The sequence below is a fragment of the Cervus elaphus genome, chromosome 5 (genome assembly GCF_910594005.1).
Source record: "Cervus elaphus chromosome 5, mCerEla1.1, whole genome shotgun sequence".
NCBI lineage: Eukaryota > Metazoa > Chordata > Mammalia > Artiodactyla > Cervidae > Cervus > Cervus elaphus.
In genome coordinates, this window is record NC_057819.1 from 14,287,091 (window position 1) to 14,312,179 (window position 25,089).

Below are 25,089 nucleotides of genomic sequence, written 5' to 3' on the forward strand. Positions count from 1 at the left end.
ACCGTTTGGGTTCTCTCTTTTTGACTCTTGTGACTTTTAATTTGTGACCGTTGGGCTGCTATGAACATTAGCATACAGATTTTTGTGCAACACATGTTTTCAGTTCTCTTGGGCATACACCTAGGAGTAGAGTATATCCCTGAGACACCTGATAACTGTACGTTTAACCCTTGAGGTACTACTATTTTCCAAAGTATTGTACCATTTGACATTTTCATCAATGGTGTATGAGGATTCCGATTTTTCCACATCCTCACCAATGCTTGTTATCTGACTCTTCAGTTACAGTCCCCTTAGTGGATGTGAAGTGCTGTTACCTGTTTTTGTAAATAAAGTTTTATTGGAACACAGCCACAATCATTTGCCACTTCGACATTGCCTATGGCTACTTTTACGCCATTAGGGCAGAACTGAAGAGTTGCCACAAAAAGATGATGTGACCTGTAAAGCCTAAATATTTACTATCTCACTTTTTACAGTAAAAGTCCTCAAATCCCTGATTAAGACCCACTCTTTCACTTTTTTTGTAACAGGAAACTTAGGATCAGGGAAGTTCTCTCTCTACTCAGTCCCTACATCATGGAAGACAATATTACAAGATATGGTGAGAATTAAAAAAGACAGTCAGTAAAGTACCTAGCCCAGGGGTAGATATTCATAAAGTGTGACACAGCCCCAGAAGCCGAGGTGCCCAATACCTAGTCTAGTAGCTCACCCAATCCCTAATTTCCCATCTCGATGCTTCTTCCATCAGTCAGTTGGACCCAGCTGAGTTACTAGTGTGCACACTGGCCCTTCCTTACCCTGATCTGAAGCCTCAGTGTGCATTGGACATAAAAATGAGATTCCCTACACCTGGTAACATCACTCAGCATGTAGAACGCAGCCCTCCCTGCTCCCGCACGTCCTTGATCTCTGCTGTCCTGTGGGCCTCTGGCACATCATGGCTTTCGCTGGCCTGCAAGTCCACTCTCACAACTGTGCAGCCGTCACCTCTTCCTGGCTCTGTGTCAGAGGGTCGGGCCTCTCTGGTCCCCGCTGTCACTTCCTTCCTGCACGCAGCCGTGAACCCCAGAACAGGTCATGTGTGCTTCCATGGTTGAGAACACGGCTTCATCTGAAGTCAGAGTCTGGCCCTGGGACCTTGCGCATACCACTCCAACCTCTTGGCTTCGGTTTTCTTATCTGCAAAATGGGGATAGCTGAGTCTACCTCTTAGGGCCTCACTGAGTGTTAATTAAAGGAATAGAATGCCTGAGAAGCCCAAAGCATAGTGCCTGGCGTGTCGCTCATTCATGTCCGACTCTTAGTGACCCCATGGACTGTAGTCTGCCAGGCTCCTCTGTCCATTGGATTACCCCAGCAAAAATACTGGAGTGGGTTGCCATTTCCTTCTTCAGGGGATCTTCCCAACCCAGGGATCGAACCTATGTCTCCTGTGGCGACAGCATTGGCAGGCAGATTCTTTATGACTGAGCCACAATAAATGTGTTCTTGGAAAAGCAGGGGTACAAAAGAGTGACAGTGCTGCAGCTGTGCAAAGGGCGTTCTGCACGCTCTTTCCATGATACAGTGGGGATGAGGGTTCAGAGACGTGAAGTGAGCTCCCCAAGGTCACACAGCAAATGAGAGGTGGAGTTCTGTCCCTAACTCCCAGTGCCACCTTGGGCCAGGCCTCTCCCCTTTCCAGGCCTCCATGTCCGCATCTGTCCCCAACACTGGGCTGATGATCTAGAAGACCTCCTCCTGTTCTAGGTCCAGGGTCCTAGCTCCCTTAGAGTCCATCTCCTGGCAGGGGAGTGGCTTATCTCTCTGTCACTCATCTGGCTTCCTGACCAGCCAGCAGTGCCCACATCTGTCCCACTTGCTGCCCTCCCTTCCCCAGCCCTTCCCTCTCTTGTTTTTGTGTCTTAAGAGCATCACCTTCTTCCTGCACAACTGACTCAGCCAGGAAGCATGGGCTTGGGGTCCTACAGGTGTTTCTACTCCTGGCTAATTTATTTTCACCAAGTGTCAATCGGACAGTTCTGCAAACTTCCCTTTGGGTTGGGAATGGGGGCTTGCTGCCACTGCTGCGGCAGGGTCCAGAAAGAATCGTTACTCAACTGGGGTCCGTGAATGACTCCTCTACAAGCCCTCTCATCTGAGTCAGCCATCCAGGATGCTGTAAAGTCTGTGGGACGAGACCCCTGATGGGAACTTCAGTCTTCACAGTCACTCTGCCTGGAGCAGCTGACTGTCCCTGCCCACTTCCTGCCACCTGCTCCCACTCTTCATGGCTGACCCTCTTCCTTTGAGTCTTGTCTAGGAATGTCACCTCCTTACAGAAGCCTTCCCAGATTGTCCCATCTCAGTAGTCCTCTCCCTCTTCTCCTCTCATCCTCATTTCCCGTTTGCTTCCTTCAGCATACCTGACCCAGGTTACAATGTTACACATTCCTGTTGATTTGTTTGTGTACATGTTGAGTATTCCAGGTTCTGGGCTGGGGTAGGTGGGATAAGGCCCTCATCTGGGTTTTTCATCAATCTGTAACCCAGCTCTATCAATGCCTAGCATGTAGTAGGTGATCAGTGCCTTTTGGCTGAATGAATGAAAACCTTGTTTGGAGCAGTGAGGGAAGCCTGGGGAAGCTGCTCTTTGGCACTGAGAAAGCGCCGAGCTGGAGGGTCCTCCTGCTGGGAGCTGACTTCATCGCCAAACTTGTCCAGAGGCTACAGGGCCGCACGGAGGGTACTGTGTGTACAACTATCCTCACAGCTCTTCAGACTTCTGAACAAGCTGCCTTCCTAAGAAAACACATTACATAGAGCACGCCCCCTACCCTCCTGCTCAGACATCCCAAGAACCAGCCTTTGTTTATGATAATAAAGCAGGGACCATGGCAACACACTGTGATGTCATGGGAGTGTGAGGTCATAAATCCTTCCAGGGGAAGAGCAGGACAGAGTGGACACAATGGAGTCTGAGGCTCCCTGGCCTGGCTGGGACTGTTTGCTGGGTATGTTTTTCTCATCCCGAGTGGCTCATTTCTTTTTCTTTATTCCTTTTTTTTTTTTTTCTTGTTTCCCTCTCACTCTTTTTTTTTTTTTAATCCCCAAGTAAAAGAAAATTAAAATAAATAAATAAAAGTTTTAAAAGACTCCGAGTGGAAAGATTTGTCCCAGGAATTTCCTGTTGGCTAATGTCCAGTTAGCAGGGAACACCAGCAGTCATGTGAACAAGGCTTGCTCGTCCTGGACCTGCCACAGGAAAACTTCCCTGATCCCCCAATTTCGTGGCTGAAACAGGGCAAAGACTTGGAGGGTTGTTGGGCTTGGGACCACAGGGTTTGCAAGGAAATCTTTCTCTTGCTCACTTTCTCTGTCTTCCCTTCCGCTCAACCCTTCTCCCTCTGGCTCTCTTTCCATCTTTTTCTCTTCTCGCTGCTCTCAATCCATCCTGCCTTCTCTGGATCTGGCTTCTGCTCTCTCTGTGTTCCCCCAGGACTCTCAGGATGTCTCCTTCCATTTCGGTCTCCATCTCTTGCTCAGTGTCGGTCTCTCCGTGTCTTTCTTCCTCGGGGGTTCTTTCCTCCTGCGGAGTCTGTCTCTCCCAGTCTCCGTCTCGGTCAGCCTCACTGTTTTTGACTCCCTGTCTCTCCCCCTCTCGCTAGCTCACTTGCCTCTCGTCTTTCCCCTGTGCTCATGTTACTATAACAAATCAACGTTTCTGACTCGGAACACTGAAGGGTGGGCCCGCTGCCCATGCTTTCTGATCTGCTGGCTGAGCAGCGAGGGGTCCAGGTTTCTGGCTGGGGGCTCCAAGTGGCAGGAGGCGCACGGATGCCGGACGCCTGCATCCACCTCAAGGAACTTGTTGGGCCTGCGATTCGGGAGCTGCAGGCACAACTGGAGAAAGGGTAGCCCGCCGCCTGCCAGGGCCTACAGACCTTTTGGCGACACGCACCTCCCCCAGCCAGCCCCTTCTCTGATGCTCATTTGGAGAAGGAGGGAGGGGGTGGGACGGCGGGGCGGGGGAGACTCTTCCAGTCGCTGGCCATCCCAGGGCCTGCCCAGAGCCTCCTCTGACAACCCATATTGTGTCCTGCACCAGCCCCCATACTCAACCTAAACTCACATTTATTTTCTACCTCAAGCCTACTGACATTTGGGCGGGAGAATCCTTTGTGGTGGGGGCTGTGCTAAGCACCATATGTTGTTTAAGAGAATCCCTGGCCTCTACCCTCTAGATGCCAGTAACATCCCTCCCCTCAAATTGTCACCAGACACAGCCAAATGTACCCTGAGATGGGGGAGATAAATCACCACTGGTTGAGGCTCACTGCTCTAAACCATCTCTGCTCCTGTCTTCTACCCAAATGCCTCACTCTCATTTTTCTCCCTTGCTAAAACCATCCACCGCTCCCCTTCATTATTATTACTATTAAACCATAACAGACACCTGTCTGGGACTTTCTATGTGGCCAGGAACTGTTCTAAGGGCTTTGTATATGTGTGTGCATATGTGTATATGTGTGTGCATGCTCAGTCGTGTCTGACTCTTTGTGAGACTCTTTGAGACCCCATGGACTGTAGCCAGCCGGTCTCTTGTCTGTGGGATTCTCCAGGCAAGCGTACTGGAGTGGGTTGCCATTTTCTCCTCCAAGGGATCTTTCCAAGCCAGGGATCAAACCTGAGTCTCTGGTGCCTCCTGCATTGGCAGGTGTGTTCTTTACCACTGAGCCACCTGAGAAACCATGCTTTCTATACGTGTGAACTAATTTCTTAGCGCTTTTCTCTAGGGCTGCTGAAGTTGGTCACAAATAAAGCAATGCCCCTTAACTCAGGGCTAGGCTGGTAGATATCACTATTACTGCTTCTGCATGTGGGTCTTAGTTTCCCCAAGCCCTTTCATGCCTCTGTGCTTCTGCACCTGCCCTTTTCTCTGCTCACATGGCCTGTGCCCCCTTTCTCCACCTAGCACCCTCCCCTGCTTCCCCCAGGACCTGTTTCTGATCTGATTGTTTCTCTAAAGACTTTCCTCAGGGCCTGGAGCACCCTTGGGCTCCCCTGTTGGAGACGCATCTCTTTTTCAACAGTTCCTGTAGTGGACACCTGTCCCCACTCCATCCCCCCCACAACCCTCCCTGCCCCACAAGTTGGGAGCTGGGGAGGTGAGTGGGCAGGGGCCATGGTTCATGCATCTCTTTGTCCTGGTGGCAGATGGGGTTGGGGCTTGGTGACCACTGAAGAGAATGTTGGCTGGGAAGACTAGAACAGGAATACAAAGGGGAGGAGGAGCTGGCCCAGCTCCAAGCCCCCTCACCCCATCTGGGTCCACACGGTCCAGCCACTCTATCTTACAGACTCCAGGGGTGGCTGTGTGAACCAGGCCTGCCCATCAAGGGAAGTCCCCCCGCCCCCAGCCACAGTAAGTTGGCTCGTGGATGGGCACATGACTCAACTTGGTCCAGTGACATTTTTTTTTTTTGGAAGAAAGACAGCTTAAAGGTACAGCCAAGTGTCCTACAGCCTTAATGGCACGTGGAGGAAAATCCAAACCAAGAGAGGCAGGACTGCAAGATGGAGGAAGAGCCCAGATGTCAGCATTTGAAACCCTGGGTCAGATGATGCCTGAAGTTTTCACCTTGAACTCTCCACTTCTGGGGCTAAAAATTTGCCTATTTCATTGAAGCTGTTTGGAGTCTGTCCCTTTAGGTCAGGCTGCCTGACTTCCCAAGGAGTGCCCTTTGCCCTGCAGCGCCTCCTACACCCTCATCCAAGTCTTCCTGGTGGGAAAGTCCTTCATCCTTCTGGTCTCAGACCCAAGAGCTCCCCCAACCAAGGAGGGACACCTGGGGGCCCCCTTAGCTCTGCACACTGTTTGCTACCCGCCCACCCTCAGCAAACTCAAGGTGATACTTAGACCAGGAACTGAAAACACATCCACGTGTCCCCAGGGAGGAAGAAGTAACTGCCTCTCACCTTGGGGGTCTGTCTACTCAGTGTCAGATCAAGACATGAGGCCTCCGCACAGATCAACGGAAGGCAAGCCTGGGGGGAGGGCTCGCCGGGGCCCACAGCAGCACATCTTCTCCCCCGCGAGAGATGAACAGGGTGCTCGACTTCCGCCGCAGCCCCACCATGTCTGTATACAGCCCTGCCACCCCAACCCTAGAGCCTGGTCAAAGGCAACTCACTAAAAAGGGAGTCACGGAGGATGGCGTGGGGGGTGGGGGGCGCGTGGCACCAAAGTCACTAATATCTATGCAACTGCACCTTCTAGAATGAAGTACAGATGGGCGAGTGTGCACACGTGTGCGCGAACCCAGTGGGTGAACTACAGTACAATGCATGCTGAAGATTGCATGTTCATGCCAACAGCATGGTTTGCGTGCGCTAGGAGGCGTGTGTGCGTGCCCGCATGCGCACACGCCTCCAGTGCAAAGCACTTTGAAGCACCGCTCTGCTCAGGATTCTGAAATCTTAAACCTGGGAACAAACATGGGGCATGGTGCTGTCAGGCCGGTGAGTGCAAGTAAAAGCCAATGGACAGTTCTTCACAGTACCCAAGGTGGTCTCCACGCTATCCAAAGGTAACCATCCTCCAGTATCGAGGATTCTGGGAGGCACCCCGAACTCATCAGCGTTCGTGCCACTTCCCACCCTCACGCCCAGATGGTGGTGCCTGCGATATAATCGCGGTATAACCCCCCTCAAGGCTGCGAGCCATGGAATAAATTTCGAGCCATGCTATAAACCGTGCTTTTGGATGTCATTGAGTGCTCTCGTGCCAATGACATCACCGTTTCCATGGCAACTAATATAATTAACATGAGAGAAAGTGCAAGGAGAAAGAGAAAGGAAAGAGGGAAAACACCAAGTCTAACCCCAAACAGAGCAAATTACACGGTGGGGGAGAGAGAGGGGGGCCGAAGGGGTCTATAAAATGTTTTACTGCCACTTGTTAGGAAGGCCCGACATAACTCTGTTCATGGCTGCAGGGGTAATGAGATCATTTGCAAACTGTATCTCTCGCAAAATACAGAAAGGGCTTTGTCGCCTTCACAGTTTATGGAGTTGAAACAGAGGAGCCTGCTCCAGGTGAAGCAGGAACACCTCCGCCTCCCTCCCTGTTCAAGGTTCCTATTAAGCTAGAGCCTACTCAACTTGGGGCCTGGAGGGACTTAAACTGTCATGGGTTTGGTCCTCTGGGCATTCATGTCCTCACACTGAAACATATCCAAGTGTGAAGCAGAAATGGGCAAAACGATGCAGCAGACACTCCTAGTTGACTGTGAGCGGTGAAAACATCTCACATCCCATTTGGGCTTTCCAGCCCCTAAGAGACCCTCGTGAATTACCTCAATCAAGCTTAGTCGACTCTGGGCACCTCATGGTTTACAGTTTTACACCCACTCTACAGATGGGCACATTAAGGCTCAGAGAAGAAAGTGCACCTGTCTGAGTGGGTTGAGCTGAGTCTAGGACCAAGCTCTGTCTGACTCCTGGCACAGGGACCTCTCCACCAACTCAGAGTCATCCCAATCATTTCACAGCCATTAGCAAACTCCGAGTGGGACTGGAAGAAACCCCCAGTCCAACCTTGGCTTTCAGGCTGCTTGCGGAGTAAGTTAAGTCATTCTTCTTCACTGTGCTTCAGTTTCTCTAGTTTTCCATTACTTGATAACATTGACCTGGGTCTGGCCCAGAAAGGTGGTCCCTCCAATGTCCATGGCCAGCCACATGTCAGAGTCAGTGGAGCCCATGAGAATACCTCATGCAGGGCTCCATCCCATGGAGAGGTGGGGCTCCTCAGAAGGATTTGGGGTGCAGTGTGGGGTGGGGACACCAAGGACAGTGAGGGCAGGATTGGCTATGCCTGAAGCCCAGTGCAACAGTGCAAACTGAACATGTGGGATTCTTGTTCACAAGAGACAAGCAGTGCTATTAAAGGTGCTAACATATAAAAAGCCTTTTCCTTCTCTCTCAAGCTGTCAAAAGAGTGTTTTTATTAGCTATTCAATGTTGCTTTCTCTTTGGCATGGAGATACTTGGGGGGCAAATGCTGACTCAGGTGCCCGGGACCACTGGCTGCTGGGTCCCCATTCCACCACCTGCTGAACTAACTTGTTCCCTGGGTAGGGTGGAGAAATTGATCAGGACATTTTCCCCTTCCATAAGCCTGCCACCCCAGCCCCTGGTGGACAAGTGACCCCAGGGGCCAGGTAGCGCTTAGCACCTGGATTGGGGGTGTGCAATAGACTTGCCTGTTCTGAGTTGCCTGCTGACTACACCACGGCACTGCCCTCTGGGGTACAGAGAAGTTGGCCACTCTGTCCTCATGCTGAGACACTGCAGGACACACACGCCCAGCCCCAACTCTCCCTGTGACACCCACAGTCTACTGCCAGAGACAGGGTGGGAGTTGTTACTGGGCGGGGCTGAGGAGAGGTTGAGAGACTCCCTCCTGGGGAGATGAGAAGGCCAGAGGAGTGTGACCCAAGGTCAAAGCTCCAAGCCCTCTGTGCATGTTGCCTGGTCCCATTGACTTCCATTTACAAAAGAAATCCAAAGATAAAAGTATTAGGATTTCAAGATGGTGATAGCAGAGCCTCAGTCTCCAAGTCCGCATGCCCCGAGTGATGGAACCTGTCCGTCACCTGCCCATGCAACCGGCTGGACTGTGAGTCTTGTCGGCTGTGATTCTAAGTACAATTTCCTGGGGTGGAAAAAAGAAAGATTCCCTAGCTAGAAAGAATGTGAATTGTAAATGATAAGATAAAAGATAAAGATAACCACCCCCCCCCAAGGGGGGGGGGTGGAAAAAAAGTAACTTTTCAGGAGAGAAACCTGACAAACACTACCTCCACCAGGAGATCAAGGTCGACATCAAGTGTAAATCAGAGGTGAGAAGCATGGCACTTTTCCTCTGTGGTCTTCCTCCCCAGTACCTATGACCCCAGTCTAGTCAAGAGAAAAACTTCAGACAAATTTTAATGTGGGGAGGGGTCTGCGGCTGGAGTCCAGCAAAATCCCTGACCAGAAATCCTCAAAACTGCCAAGGTCATCAAAAACAAGGAAAGTCTGAGAAACTGCCACAGGGCAGAGGAGGCTAAGGAAACACAGTGATTAAATGTAATGTGGTTAACTGGATGTGGTCCTGGGACAGAGAGTGGACATTAGGGAAAAGCTAAGGAAATCTAAAGTATGGATTTTATTTAATGGATTAGTATTGGCTCCTTCATTGTGACAAATGAACCAGACTAATGTAAGATATTAATTATAAGGGGAAACTGGGTGTAGGGTATAAGGGAACTCTCAGTACTGTTGAAACAGGAGGGAAGGGGGCAGGGCACAACCTTTGAAAGAATGACATAGCCTGAGGACAGAACATAAACAGCTTAGAATCAAATGGGTCCAAGATGGCAGACAAATCAACTTAGACAAGGCTTTGATCCTTTGATCCTTAGTATAAGTGTTATTTGCACAGTCGTGTCCAATTCTTTGCGACCCCATGGACCTCCAGGCTCCTCTGTCCATGGGATTCTCCAGGCAAGAATACTGGGTGGGTAACCCAGTCCTTTCTCCAGAGGATCTTCCCAACCCAAGATCAAACCTGAGTCTCCTGCATTTCAGGCAGATTCTTTACCATCTGAGCCACCAAGCAAGTTAAATGGCTTGCCCAAAGGCACCAAGACAGTTCCAAGGCCAACCATCAAAGACCAAAGAGTGAGTGATGGCCTAATTCCTGGAAATCTCCGCTCCCTTCCCCAAATAGTTGGAATAATCCTCCCACTCATTAAGGCTTCCCTAGGTCCCCTGGAGAAAGACATGGCTACCCACTCCAGTATTCTTACTGGGAGAATTTCTTTTTTTTTTTTTTACTGGGAGAATTTCATGGACAGAGGAGCCTGGCAGGCTACAGTCCATGGGGTTGCAAAGAGTTAGATGCAACTGAGCGACTAACACAGTTCCCACTCATTAACTTATGAAATTACCCAGCCCATAAAAGCTAACCACACCGTATTTCAAGGCCGCTCTTGCCCTCTGCAACAGCCCACACTCTGTGGACTGTATTTCAAACAAATCCTCTTCTTTGCTGTTCAGTTACTCAGTCGTGTCCGACTCTTTGTGACCCCATGGACTGCAGCACACCAGGCTTCCCTGTCCTTCACCACCTCCCGGAGTTTACTCAAACCCAAGTCTATTGAGTTGGTGATGCCATCCAGCCATCTCATCATCTGTCATCCCTTTCTCCTCCTTACTTCAGTCTTTCCCATCATCAGGGTCTTTTCTAATGAGTTGGCTCTTCACATCAGGTGGCCAAAGTATTGGAGCTTCAGCTTTAGCATCAGTCCTTCCAATGAGTATTCAGGGTTGATTTCCTTTGGGATTGATTGATTTGATCTCCTTGCAGTCCAAGGGACTCTCAAGAGTCTTCTCCAATATCATGGTTTAAAATCACCAATTCTTACTTATCACTTTGTCTCTCGTTGATTTCTTTCTGTGATGAGACACCCAGAGCCTGAGCTGCGTTAGGTTCTGAAACCAGGTGTGTGATCTCAGTTGGAAGACTGTGGGTTTTGGCTAGGTTCAAGTACCTGTCATGTGGGTTAGAGTTCCAAGCAGGATTTTGGCCAGGTTAAGGTCCTAGCCACGTGGGTTCAAGTCCCAGTCTGAGGTGAATGGTTTCACCATCTTCATAATTTTTCAGTAAATCTAAAGCTATTCTAAAAAAAAAAAAAATGATGACTATTAAAAAGAAGATACTCCCCCCAACCCCCTCCCCAAATCCCCCCATCCTAGTCCAAGACCTTGCTGGTACAGAAGAAGGCAATATAGTGAAGTGGTCACAATCATGGGCTCTGGAGGCAGGAAATCTGGGTCCAAATTCTGGCTCTGCCAGTCTGCTGTGTGACCTTGGGCAACTGACTTCACCTCTCTGAACCTTAGTTTCCTCATGCGTAGAAAGTGGGTAAGAATAACAGTCAGTGTTTTTGTAGGGATCAAAGTGGAAACTTCAGATGAAGTTCAAGGCATTAAACCTGACCAGGCTAGTGATGCTGCTCCCAGGGGTAGGGACCCATCCATGAATACAAACTAGCCAAGCCTTTTCCATTCACACTGGAGCAACCCTGGGACAGAACATGTCTTTTGAACATATCTATATATAGAAACAGCTTGATTTATTTGATGGCCCTATTGAATCAAGGTGACTCTTAATTGGAAATGCCAGAGTTTATACCTGGTCACTGGGTTGTATCACTGAACTTTAAAAAAGATGGTATGATTGCTATTTCTCTATGATGAAGCCGCATTCTAAGAGGAATATGGGTGAATCCAGCCCGAGGAACTGAAGTATGGAGAGAAATGCTTCCTCTGGATTTCTTAAGAGTTTCACAAAAAGGGGAGTTCCTCGCCTCCCTTCCTCATCTATGAACTCAAAAATAATGTTGCTCACCCTCAAGGCTGTCATGAGGACTAATTGAGACAGTGCATATAGAGAGCGGAGACCAGGAGCCTGGCAGAGGGCTACCATTCAGTCGATATGGACTATTATTTACTGGCCTCCAACTGGGAACTAATGCCAGACTGGACATAACTATCCTTGGTTCACAGATTTGGAGACTGAGACTCAGGAAGGATAAATTACTTAGTTAAAGTCAAACACAAGGTGAGTGGGAGACTCAATGGTGTCCTTTTGAGCATCCTTTCCTGATGCTGGGAAAGATTGAGGGCAGGAGAAGAAGGGGGCGACAGAGGATGAGATGGTTGGATGGCATCATCGACTCAGTGGAAAACTGTAGGAAATAGTGAAGGACAGGGAAGCCTGGCATGCTGCAGCCCATGGGGGTCGCAAAGAGTTGGACATGACTTATCGACTGAACAACAACATCCTTTCCTAATTCCCACAGTGGTGACGGGTGGGCTGGTGGCAGCTCTGTGAGCAGAGAGGTGATTCGAACACACACTTAAATTTCTCCAGAGACTGAACTCTTACCTGGATTATCCTGTATAAGGCAGTGGCTCTACTTTCAATATTTTCTATATCCTGCCGGGCGCGGTGGCGCGCGCCTGTAATCCCAGCTACTCGGGAGGCTGAGGCTGGAGGATCGCTTGAGCTCAGGAGTTCTGGGCTGCAGTGCGCTATGCCGATCGGGTGTCCGCACTGAGTTCGGCATCAATATGGTGACCTCCCGGGAGCGGGGGACCACCAGGTTGCCTAAGGAGGGGTGAACCGGCCCAGGTCGGAAACGGAGCAGGTCAAAACTCCCGTGCTGATCAGTAGTGGGATCGCGCCTGTGAATAGCCACTGTACTCCAGCCTGGGCAACATAGCGAGACCCTGTCTCTAACAAAAAAAAAAAAGAAAATAAAAGGGAAAAAAAAAAAAATTTCTATATCCTTGCAACAATCTGCTAAATCATATCCTTGGAGCTGCCCGGGAAAGGAGAGCTACTCAAGTCCAAGGTGATCATTTTCCTTTGCATGCACAGTACAAGGTCTGCTGTTTGGGGCATTTGTACAAGGCATGCAAACACTGCCGGCTGTAAATATTAATATTGAGGACCATAGCTGGGCCATTCTCGGTGGAGCTGGGCTCAGGCTGACTCACGGATGGCCGTCTGAAAGATGCATGTGGAGGATGTGAAAGGTACCACTTGCCCCCTGCTGTCCTTCCCACTGCCTTCCCGGTGGCTGGCCTGCTGTGGCCTGAGCTTCCCATATTTGACCTTCGTGGACTCCGAGGCAGCCTGCTTCTGTCTCCTGCAGGCTGCTGGGAAAATACATGTTTCTGAGGGAGGACTTGGGCACCAGCCTTATGGGCAGCTGGGATTGTTTTAAGTAGCAGCCCCGCGCACATTCCAAATTTGGAACCCAAAGGCTGGCAAGCTCTCTGCTCCCGCCAGAGCGCTGTACTTCCCTTGCCCTGCGCCGGAAAGCACTTTGTGCAATTAGAGAGCCCCAGAGGAAAGGAAGGAATTGTTACTCCGTTTATGTAGGTTGGTGCAGCCTTCCTTGATCACGTGTCTCAACTTCCCTGCCCCCCCCCCCCCCCCCCCCCGTAGCATCTGTCTCATGAATATTCTCAAGGCACCGTGGGAATAGTGCCCATCCATTTCTCAGCAGCTCTTCCTGCATCCACCTTTCCTGTACAGTTCCCCTAGCGTCCCGGGTCAGCTCTCTGGCCCCTGGGAGACCTAGGAGACAAATGCACTTCATTAGGGCGCACTGATTTTCCTGGTAGCTCAACTGGTAAAGAATCTGCCTGCAATGCAGGAGACACCAGTTTGATTCCTGGGTCGGGAAGATCCCCTTGAGAAGGGGTAGGCTACCCACTCCAGTATTCTTGGGCTTCCCTGGTGGCTTGGTCAGTAAAGAATCTGCCTGCAGTTCGAGAGACCTGAGTTCAATCCCTGGGTTGGGAAGATTCCCCCTGGAGGAGGGCATGGCAACCCACTCCAGTATTCATGCCTAGAGAATCCCCATGCACAGAGGAGCCTGGCGGGCTCCAGTCCAGAAGGGTCACAAAGAACTGGACACGACTGAGTCAGGGCACACTGGGGATGCGGACAAGGGGGGGTCTTTGGTGGGGGATGTTCCACCAGATGACTTCCTGGGATGGAGGGGGAATGTATAAACTTGGTGGCACATCCCCATTTAATCTGGCCAGGATGGTTTTTCCCGGGGCTGCCTTGATTGCCCACTATTACATAGCGGGACCTCTACTGGGCACTATGTGTGATATACGTTTCTTGGTAAAACGGTAGGATTAAATAATGATGCATGGAAAGCATTAGCAGCTTGCCTGATACATGTTGCTGTTATTATTGTTCTGGTTGAAAGTTTATGCCCTAATTTATGCCAGAATGCGTCGTTTCTTCTCAATGCTCACCATCACCCACAACTGTTTACAAAGCTCCCATCTTAGAAAACCCATTACAGACCAGACGCAGGGGGCAGCATCCAGCTGAGGAAGAGAACACTGACTGCTTGCCTAGGCACCAGGCACTTTACCTGCGTTACTTGGTTTACCCCCCCAAGAACCCTAACAGGGAGATAGAATGACCCTTATTTTATCGATTAGGAACCTGAGGTACAGAGATGTTAATGTTTCTCGCCTAAAGGGCAGAGTTGTGAGACCTCTGTGGCACAGAGTCCCTCGTGCAGAAACACAGTCCCTGCCTTCATGAAACCATGGTCTGTGGTAGAGCAGAGGAAAAAAATACAGAGGAAAAAAGAACAACATGTCCAAGTTGGTGACCCAAGTGAGCACCTGTAGCGGCCATGTGAGCTCAACAGAGGTGGGCTTCACTGTGAACAGGAGTTTCCAGGAGGTACCACCAAACAGACACAGGAGGACATTGGTAGAAGTAAGTAGACGGGACATAAAGAACGAACTGGGAGAATTTGGGTATCACCTGGGCTTGAGGGTAAGAGGTGAGAGAGAGAGAGAGAGGAAATTCTGATGGAGGGCCAATTGCAGAACCCTTACTCACTAACCAAATGAGCTCAGACTTTGTTTCGCAGGCAGTCGGAAACCCTGCTGGCTTTTAAGGAAGAAAGTGATTTCTTAAAAAAGGCAGCGCCTTGGGAAAATCCATCCAGTCGTGTATCGGCATAGTTCATACAAATACTTCTACTACCACCACTCTTCACTGCATTTCTTTCTTTATCAGTCAGGCACTGTACTAAGCCTGCTAATGACTTATTTTACTGTCCATGTGGCACTTTGTGAGAGGTTTTATAGTCACCCCCATCTTTCAGTGCCCATTTCCAGACGTTGGGGTAGAGTGGAAGCATTTTGCATTGTGAGATGGATGTAGATTTTGGAGGTCCATAGGGAGACTGCAGTGGGTTTAATAGTGACATCCCCCCCCCCCAAAAAAAAAAAAATCACATCTACCTGGCATCTCAGAATGTGACCTTATTTGGAAACAGAATCTTACAGATGTAATTACTGAAGGATCTAAGATGATATCATCCTAGGTTTATGTTGGGCCCTAAATGCAATGGCTGGCATATTTGTGAAGGAGGAGAGAACAGACAGACAAAAGGAGAGGAAGGCAATGTGACTGTGGAACCCGACTGGAGTGATGGGTTGACAAGACAGGGAATACCAAGGGTTGCCAGGAGCCACCAGAAGCTAGGAGAGAGGCATGGGACAGATTCTCCCCCAGAGCCTCCATGAGGAGCCCATCCTACCGACAACTTGATTTCAGATATCTGGCCCCCAGAACCACGAGCGAATACACTTCTGTTGTTTTAAGCCATTCAACTTGTGGCAATTGGTTATGGGAGCCCTGGGAAAGTGACACGTACTTTGTTATGAGTAAGAAGACCTGGTTTTCTCTGATTTGGTCTGACAGAGTGGAAGAGGGGACGGTGGACCGGATCCTGGTTAGGAAGCCTGCTGTGGTTGAGAGCTGCCAACAGGGCTTCATCCACAGGAGTCTGGGCTCAGGACTGTGCGTGATGCCCAGCACACAGTAGGTAGGCTGTGGGTAGGCCTTCGAGAGTGGGAACTGTCCACCCTACTGGGTGCTGATCTGTGAATCGGCACACAACCACCTTGGAGATGGACCGAGTGAAAGGAGGAAGGCGAGAGAAGACAGGGGCTCTGGGTCAAGGTTTGGGGGCCAGGGGAGAAGTAGAGATTTCCCCCCTTCTCTTCCCTTCAGCCGTCAGACAAGGCGTGGCTAGTCTGGAGGCTATGACTTCCATCACACATTTCAGAAGAATTTAAATCTACCTCTTCTTCTAGCCCAGAGAACTAAGATAATCCTAAGTGCCAGCCTACTGAGCCTAAACCCTCATCACTCACCAAAAACATCCACACAACTCCCATAGCAAGTCCTAAGGGGTCCCTCTGACTCTGAAGGGCCAGAAAGCACATTTGACTTTTTTTTTTTAATTCTCATCTCTCAGCATAAGGAGAGATAGTAGATATTTTTCAGATAGGCTGTTTTTTTTTTTTTTAATCAAAAGGAAATTAAAGATCAGGGAATGATGTACATTTCTTATGGGGAGAGCGGGAGACTTATTCCTCGCCTGTCTTAAAATAGCCTGACGGAACGCAGTATTTGCATTATGCTTGGGGTCAGCTGCTCTGGGGACCATGGCCCAGCCCTGCCTGGAGTGGGGAGAGAGGGGCTGAGTTTTGAGATTTACTGCATTAATGCTCCTCCAGTTTCTGTGGAGTAGCCACTGGAGAGAAGCTTGGCTGCGGATGTAGTGAAAGAAACACACGCAGAAATGCAGTATCAATAACTAAATATAACTCACATCTGAAAAGCCTTTCACTGCACCCGGAGTACTTTCCAAATATATTATCTCATTAAATCCATACAAAAGCGGAGGGAGGTGGGGTCCTCTCTCCCTCCTCTTATGAGGGGAATGGAGATTCAAAGCCCAGGCCTTGTGACTGCATGCAGTGTTTCCTTTCATCTACGGCTCTGGTCTTCCACAGGGCTTCACAGAGTGCTAAGAATCCATGGAGGTGCCCTGGGGACCAAGAGCAGGGATGGGCTGAGGCAATATCAGCTGCTATAACAAACCAATACCCCTGCCCCCTACAAATCTATTACTTAACACAATAGACATTTATTTTTCACTGTGTGAAATCCCAGATAGGTATGCTGATTGGCAGGCAGTCTTCCCCAAGATCATTTAGGGTCCCCAGTTCTTTTCAGCTTTTGGCTCTGCCCATCTCTCAGTTGGGGCTTCCCTTGTGGCTCAGACAGTGAAGAATCTGCTTGCAGTGCGGGACACCTGGGTTCAGTCCCTGGGTCAGGAAGATCCCCTGGAGAGGAGAATGGCAACCCACTCCAGTATACTTGCCTGGAGAATTCCATGGACAGAAGCTTGGTGGGCTACAGTCTATGGGGTCGCAAAGAGTTGGACATGACTGAGATTGGATTCTCTCAGTTTCTTTGCATTTAGCCTTCAGATGGGTGGAGTATTATGGCCCAGGCCTGGATATGCCCCCATCTCTTATCACTTCCACCCTCATTCACTGGATAGAGCTCATGGCTATACCTACTCACAAAGGAGGCAGGGAGATGTAGTCTGACTCTGTTACAGGAGGAACAGGAATGAGTGTGGTGAAGAGCTAGCCAGTCTATTTTACTGGGCCCTCCATTCTGACTTCCTGCTCCAAGTAGGGCAGTTCCGATTTTATCTGTTTTATACATGGCATTCTGGGCTTCCTTGGTAGCTCAGCTGGTAGAAATCTGCCTGCAATGCAGGAGACCCTGGTTTGATTCCTGGGTTGAGAAGATCCACTGGAGAAAGCATAGGTTACCCACTCCAATATTCTTGGGTTTTCCTGGTGGGTCAGATGGTAAAGAATCCACCTGCAATGCAGGAGACCTGGGTTTGATCCCTGGGTTGGGAAGAGATCCCCTGAAGGAGGGCATGGCAACCCACTCCAGTATTCTGCCTGGAGAATCCCAGTGGACAGAGGAGCCTGGTGGGCTACAGTCCATGGGATTGCAAAGAGTCAGACACAACTGAGCGACTAAGCACATATGGCACCCTGCATAAGATTTATTTTGGAACAAGAATCCCAGGACAAAAAAATGCGTCAAGGCTCTAGATAACAGAGCTGATTATCTGGATCACTAGGGGAGGTTATGAAAAACAGCCTGGGCTGCTCCCTTGGTGAGTCTGATTCAGTATATACAGGGTCCAGTGTAGGTACAGCCAGTATTTGTGCTGGGCTCCTCCACTTGCCTTTGCAAATCCATGAACAGATTGATCAAGGATAAAGATAACAGAGGATCATGCTGAAGAAAAGATAGGAGACAGCAAAAAACACTAGTGAGGATGTGGAGGAACAGGAGCTCTTGCAAAACCACGTATCTAGTCAAGTTGAAAATAAGTACAGGCTGCGACCCAGCAATTCCACTCCAAGTTTATGTTCTAGAGAAACTCTTACCCAGGTGCATTCACAGACGCATGTAACAATGCAGCAATGTCATGATTGCCAAAATCTGGAAGTGACCCAAATATCCAGCAGCGGTAGAAGGGGTGGTCTACTGCACGTTCATACAATGGAGTACAACGAAGCCATGGAACGAATGAACCACCGCTGTGGACAAGAGCATGTCTGAATCTCCCATTTTGTTGAGGGCAAAGAAGCAAGGGAAAAAAGAATTTGTGAGTGAGTCCATTTACATAAAGTTCTCATTCAGGCAAAACAAAACGAAACAGTGTAGGGATGTAAACATATGTGGCAAAACAATTACAAATAAATATCTAAAGGGCTCAGATGCTGGGTGCCTTCTGGGAGAGACACACAGGGGCCCCTGAGACACTGGCTGTGTTCTATTTCTTTGCCTAAGTGGTTGATGTGTGAGTATTTATAACTGTATTTATAATTGATAATTACCTTCATACTGACATATATGTTTCAAGCCCTTTTCCACACATAGGTCATCTGTCTCGGTAAAAGAAAATGAAGGGAGGGAAGAGGGCATTCGTTGGTCCACAAGGCTCAGGCAGTACAGCACAGGATCCAGAGAACAGAAAGTCTCAAGACTGATTAAGTCCCACGTTCAAACCCCAGCTCTGTTGCCCTAGCTGTGCATGCTTGGATTGGTTCCTCAGCCTTCGGGTCTCTTCGAGTCCTCATCTCTGTAACGGAGATGAAAAGCCTTCCTCGTAGGAGAAAATATACACTGTGTTTAGTCTCTTCATTGGAAAAAAAATATAGAACATATTTAGCACAGGAATCAATACATAGTAGGTGCTCAGTAAATTGTAGCCTGCCTAGGCTGACAGACACCTGGGTTGTGTGAGTTGACAGGAGGCTGGATTCAAGAAAGCAAAAGCCAAGGACACTATGGCCATCATTGTACTAGCCTAATTCCTGTCTCACTTTCCATCTCCACCTCTGTCTGTCCCGACTTCCTCCATCCACCTCCTTCCGGTTAACATCACAGGGCTGGATTTTTCAGCTGCCTCAGATGGTTGTGGAAGGAGGCATGCAGACAGACAGACAACAGGCGTGCCCGCTTCTGTGCTGCCTTGATGCGGGCGACGCTTGGTCCCTTTCACTCCAGCAGTGCCCATCCAGCACTCAAGGAGCATTTCAGAGGCTCCTCAGCCTGCGCACCCCTCCTGGGGAAGGCGGGCGACACCATTCTGTGTTGTCTTGGCTCCATCTTCATTCTCTCCTTAGGACCCTCCTCAGCTCGACACTGTCCCCAACGTACACACCCATCAATTTCAGCACCAGGCAACAATTCTGTCCCAGTTTAAAAATGGTTGTAAAATACTGACATACACCAATGGTGAGACTGTATCTGACCTGATGTGGGCTAGGGCATCCTTAAGGTCGGGGGGTCTTCAGGTTCACAGACATAGGGCACCCGTGAAAGATGGGGAAAATTTCCCAGGAGCCATCTTGCTATTTTGATCATCCATTCTCCAATTATGGCCTCTACTTTCTTTATCCCCAACTTTAGGGCCTCTCTGCAAAAGTTTCTGGGACAACAGAGATCGTTTAAATGTCTCAAACACAGAATTATCAGAAGGGCATCCAAGGGGTGTTAAGGGCTATTTGCAAGATTCTGTGGTCAGTTAAATTTTGAAAGTATCAGGCTGTGTTGTGCTGTGCTTAGTCATGTCCAACTCTTTGTGACATCATGGACTGTAACCCACCATACTTCTCTGTCCATGGGGATTCTCCAGGCAAGAATAATGGAGTAGGTTGCCATGCCTCCTCTGGGGGATCTTCCATCTTCCCAACCCAGAGATCGAACCCAGGTCTCCCATATTGTAGACAGATTTTTTTACCATCTGAGCCACAAGGGAAGCCCAAGAATACTGGAATGGGTAGCCTATCCCTTCTCCAGGGGAACTTCACATCCTAGGAATTGAACCAGGGTCTCCTGCATTGCAGGCAAATTCTTTACCAGTTGAGTATCTGATTAATAACAACTAAAAAAAGGTACCTTTACTACAGGATTTCTCAGAGCCTTTAATATGCTAATGTATGTAAGAAAAGCTAATGAAGGACTAGAAGCATTTTCCAAGCTCCCCACAGAGTTTCCCAGGAGACTAGTGTTCCCCAAAACACTACCTTCCCCCCCCAAAAAAAAAATCTTTGGGGGAAATTCTGCTGTAGCTGGAATTTCAGATTGATGGTATAGAAATATGACTCCTGCTTTCAGTGAGCCCACTGGGCAAGTATCCCTGCTGAGGGAAGAGGGAAGGTGAGCCAGTCCTGTGATCTTTCTTTGACTCACTCTACCCAGCAGTCAAATGGGTGCAGGGACATTAACACCAAGGCTGCCACGAGAGGTTATTATGTTTTGCGTTTTGTGACTCTGGAAGGAGACATTATCATTATCATCAAGGGCACATAAGAGTGGGCAGCTTCACAGCATCATATAATTTCTGGATGACAAAAAGGATTCCCATTAGATCATCTAATTGGCTCCTTTGGTCAGAACAGGAAGATCCTGGCTGATCTAGTCACACCCTTGACTTTGCAGGCACACCTTCCTCCAAGGGACTCAAAGGGCTTCAATTTTATTAGGGTCAAGAGTTTTCCTGGAGGTGAAGGAGGAGAATGAGGGGTGGTTTCCTCAACTGCAAAAAAAAAAAAAAAAAAAAGATTATTCTTTTAAATTACAACAGAAACATAGTTCCCAGGCCCCAAATGGCAACCCTACAGGAGTAGACGATTAATACAACCCAGTTCAGTTCAGTAACTCAGTTGTGTCTGACTCTTTGCGACCCCATGGACTACAGCACACCAGGCTTCCCTGTCCATCACCAGCTCCCAGAGCTTGCTTAAACTCATGTCCATCGAATTGGTGATGCCATCTAACTATCTCGTCCTCTGTTGTCCCCTCCTCCTCCTGCCTTCAATCTTTCCCAGCATCAGGGTCTTTTCCAGTGAGTCAGTTCTTTGCATCAGGTGGCCAAAATACTGGAGTTTCAGCTTCAGCATTAGTCCTTCCACCACCTTGGATTTCCTTTAGGATTGACTGGTTTGATTTCCTTGCAGTCCAAGGGACTCTCAAGAGTCTTCTCCAACACCACAGTTCAAAAGCATCAATTCTTTGGTGCTCAGCTTTTTTTACAGTCCAACTCTCACATCCTTGATTACTGGAAAAACCATAGCTTTGACTAGATGGACCTTTGTTGGCAAAGTAATGTCTCTGCTTTTTAATATGCTGTCTAGGTTTGTCATAGCTTTACAACCCAATAGCGGAAATGATTCCAACAGCACTCAAGAGTCTCAGGTTTGGATGCCTTCACTTTGCCCAGAGCTCAGGACATGCCAACCTCTGCCCCCTTGAAGACAAAAGCAAGGAGCCATGGAGGCTGCATCTTTTACTTTTCACCTACCTGACACAGAATCATGAAGGCAGGAATGTTAATCAATACACAAGCACTGGTTATAGACATTTTCTTTACCTACTGTGCATGCTTTCTATTGAAAAGCACTACAACTTGCAGTCAAATGGCCTCGCTCTTTACTGACTATGTAATGTGGGGCAAGTTGTTTAAGCTCTGTGAGCCTCAGTGTCTCCTCTGTGAAATGGAGCAGTAACAGTGCCTACCTCACCACATCAGCGTGAGGCTGCAGTGGATGGTCTGATGCTGTTATGTTCAATAGTGGCAAGTTGTCACCACTGACCTCACAGAAGCCTGAGCATGAGAGAGACTCTGTGCTGGGAAGACCTTTGTGACCACTGCAGGGCTCTTCAGGAGACCAGTGGTGTTACATTTAAGTGGGGTTCTAGTATCAGCATGTAAGGCTTTTTGGATGGAGTCAAGTTATCCTGGAAAGTTCTCTGCCCATGAAATAGGGTATAATGGTAACATGTATAAATCACCTGGGGGCTCAGTGGTAAAGAATCTACCAGCAGTGAAGGAGATGCGGGTTCAGTCCTTGGGTGGGGAAGATCCCCTGGAGAAGGAAATGGCAGCCCACTCCAATATTCTTGCCCGGGAAATCCCATGGACAGAGGAGCCTGGTGGGCTACAGTCCATGGGGTTGTAAAAGAGTCGGACACAATAAACCTTGAGAACCACCGAGTCAGACCATTGGCGGGAATAAACGAAATATTTGTCTATAGCTGCCTGAGCACTCAGATCACTCTGTCTCTAAGGAAGAGGGTATCTACTGGGGGTGATTCCCGCCCCCCCCCCCCCCCGCCCCGCCACAGGAGGACATGTGGCCATATCTGGTTAAGGACACTCTCATGAGCTTCTGGTGGGGAAGCCAGACCTGCCAACCAGCTGTTGGGGGAGTACTTTGGGAATAAGCGGCAATAGCCTTAAAATATGTGCATCCCTTGACCAGCAGTTCCACTCCTGGGGATTCATCCCAAGGAAATCAGAGTGGTCAGTGTGTTGTTTAGCTATAACGACATTCACTACAGTTTTCGCAAGAACAGCAAAAGATTAGGGACCTACTTGATTGCCCAACAATAAGGAACTGATTGAAGAGTGGTACTGACGCATGATATAGCCACTACGAATGATGCAGAAGTTTGTGTGCTGACATAGAAAGATGTCCTTTCTGCACTTTGGAGAAAAAAAAAAGGCAGATTTTACAATGAAGCAATGTAAGACATCTAAAAAGTGTATATGGCTGCATATGTATAGAAAGAAGGTTGATGGCCAATAAACATATGAAAAGATGCTTAGCTTCACAGTAATCAGGGAAATGCAAATGAAGATGATGTGTTTATCCAGGAAATTGACCAAAAAAAGAAAAAAAGAGGACTGATTATTTCCAGTGCTGTCAAGGGTAAGGGGGATCAGATTTACTCATGCACTATATGGAAAGAGATAATTTGAGAGACAGTCTTTGGAGAGCCATTTGACAATGTCTATCAACATTGATCTATAATTTCTTTTCTACAAATCTTCCCCACAAAAATGCTTGCACAGGTGGACAAAGACGCACACTTTGTATTAGTGACAGACTGGAGGCAACCTAAGTGCCCATCGGGGAGTGGGTCTATAAATCACAGTTTGTTGATGTAATGGAATCTTACCCAGTTGTCCAAGAGAAAAAGTAAGATCTGAAAGAGTGGGTACAGAAAACTCTCCAAGACATAGTGTCAGGTCACAAAAAAGCAAATCAGAGAAACACACACATTGTGTGACCCTGTGCGTGTTTTTTTTTTAAAACATACTGCATATCTGTCTGTCTATACACACATGTCTACAAAACAACAAGATGGTGTGCAAGTTTACACCGAATGCTTGGCCGCAGTGACTTCTGTGGGGGGGGACTGGGGAAGTAGGAAAGGGGGTACTTTTTTATACCCCCTCTTCTAGCGTAGTTTGCATGCATTCATGCAATTGGCTGAACTTAAAAGACAAAGAACCACCATGGAAAGATGTTAACACTGAGCCTTTCTGGGTAGAGGGGTTATGGGTGATTGGTTGTGTTTCTTCTGGCTTGTCAGGATTTTTCTACGGTGAATATAGGTTATCTGTACAATTAAAAAAGGAATGATATTGATTGAATACCTTACAAAAGCATTTTAGGAGAAAAAGCTACTGCAAGGTAAAGGACACAGCTTTCTACACTTCTGGTAGGATTTGGTTGGGACACTCTCTCTCTGTCTCTCCAAATACACACACACACACACACACACACCCCAACAAGACAGAACAGAGGCAGTAAGTGCTTCTAGAGGTCAAAGGATGCTGAGAATGGTCTTCAGTGATGTGGCAGGGAGGGTGTCCTGGGAGCTCTGGTAGTTAAGCACTGCCTTGTAGAAACAGGAGGGCTTTAATAGACAAGAAACCCTCCAGTAATTGAAATTCTATTATCTGTGCTGGTGGCATCCTGCTCTGGGGATTAATGACCCTTGTTATCAATTAATTCTTCCTGGATTCCAAGCTAGATATCAGCTACTACAACTTAAGTGGCTTTTTTTGTGCTTCTGTCCTTCGTGGACACGGAGACCTTCCTGTACATCGCAACAGGAAAAATAAGCTGTGTGTCCCATCCATCTCCTAGATTAAGACCACAGACAAAGGAAGGGAAACTCTCCCTGATGCGAAAACACAGTCCCATCCACCACTGCCAACCCTGGCTGGTCTTCCACAGCAAAGACACGTCTTCTCTGAATCCCTTTCCCCTGCTCGGTTTGCTTGCCCGCTCTCTGATGCTTGTTTGTCGTGAGAAAACTGCCCAGGGTGCCTCACCTCTGTCCTCAAAGTAACCCTGGGAGGTAGCTGTGATCACCACCATTATACAGATGGGAAAACTGAGGCCCTGAGTCAACTGACCGTGGGCCACAGAGGTCAGGTTTGAGACCCAGAGACAGGGCACCTTACCTGTATCATCCCTGCCTTAAACTGATGAGGTCAAGGATGTGGGTGATGTGCTCTGAGTTAATGAGTTTCCTCCCGTACTCTCTGTGGGGATCACAGCCCACTATACCTAACCCACGCCAGACACATGGGCTTTCAATCTCTGAGGATCAGAACCAAGTGTGTCCCCACCAACATGCACTTTTCCACACCAATAAAAGCTCAGCGTGAACGCACGCGCTGTGGTTAAAGACCTCTGCCCCTAAGGGCTCACAGGCAGGTGCAGGAGACACACTCCTAAACACACAACTTCAGTACAAGGTGGGACACACGGCGGGGTGGGAGAGGAGGAGAAATGTCCAAGATTTGGGAGAGGTCAAGAGGGACTTCTCAGAGGAGCTGACGGACCAGCTGATTCTTGAAGAACAAACACAGTTGGCTGGCCAAGAGGTGGGGGGGCAGGGGGAGAGAAAGGTGAAGCCAGGAACACGGAACAAAATGACGCACGGCATAGCAGCACCAGGCAGCGTTTATTACGTGCTGGCTGTGCACCTAGTTTTCATGGATCACCTCATTTGACAGTCACACAGTCCCTACAAGACAGGCACCGTTTTGTCTTCATTTAAAGTGACTTGCCCAGTGCTGTGTGGCTTGGAGGGCAGAAGGATGGATCCAGGTCTGTCGGGCTTGAGAGCAGGTGTTCCTGACCTTCAGTATATGCCTCCAGAGCAGTGGTTCTCAGTGGCAGGGGGAGGCGACCTGGTAACATCTGGAGCCATCTTTGGTTGCCATGGATGGGGTGGAGGTG

The 25,089-nt window shown here is 48.7% G+C and overlaps 1 protein-coding gene and 1 long non-coding RNA gene across 4 annotated transcripts in view; one reads left to right on the forward strand and one right to left on the reverse strand.

The window, feature by feature from the left end:
* The first annotated feature begins 9,920 nt into the window (after positions 1-9,920).
* On the forward strand, positions 9,921-12,252 carry LOC122693853. Its single transcript, XR_006341040.1, has 2 exons — positions 9,921-10,083; positions 12,105-12,252. It is a non-coding gene; the product is annotated as an uncharacterized LOC122693853 (long non-coding RNA).
* Positions 12,253-20,124: 7,872 nt separating this feature from the next.
* The window catches only part of SPRING1 (SREBF pathway regulator in golgi 1), a 186,546-nt gene continuing 181,581 nt past the window's right edge, over positions 20,125-25,089 (reverse strand). Inside the window, exon 6 of one of the 3 annotated variants that reach the window (XM_043901752.1) lies at positions 20,125-20,582. In XM_043901752.1, the coding sequence (XP_043757687.1) occupies positions 20,437-20,582 (146 nt within the window). In that variant the 3' untranslated portion in view covers positions 20,125-20,436. Of the gene's footprint in view, positions 20,583-22,464; positions 22,533-25,089 lie in introns of those variants that run through there. The other 2 variants (XM_043901758.1, XM_043901759.1) reach the window with 2 other exon arrangements.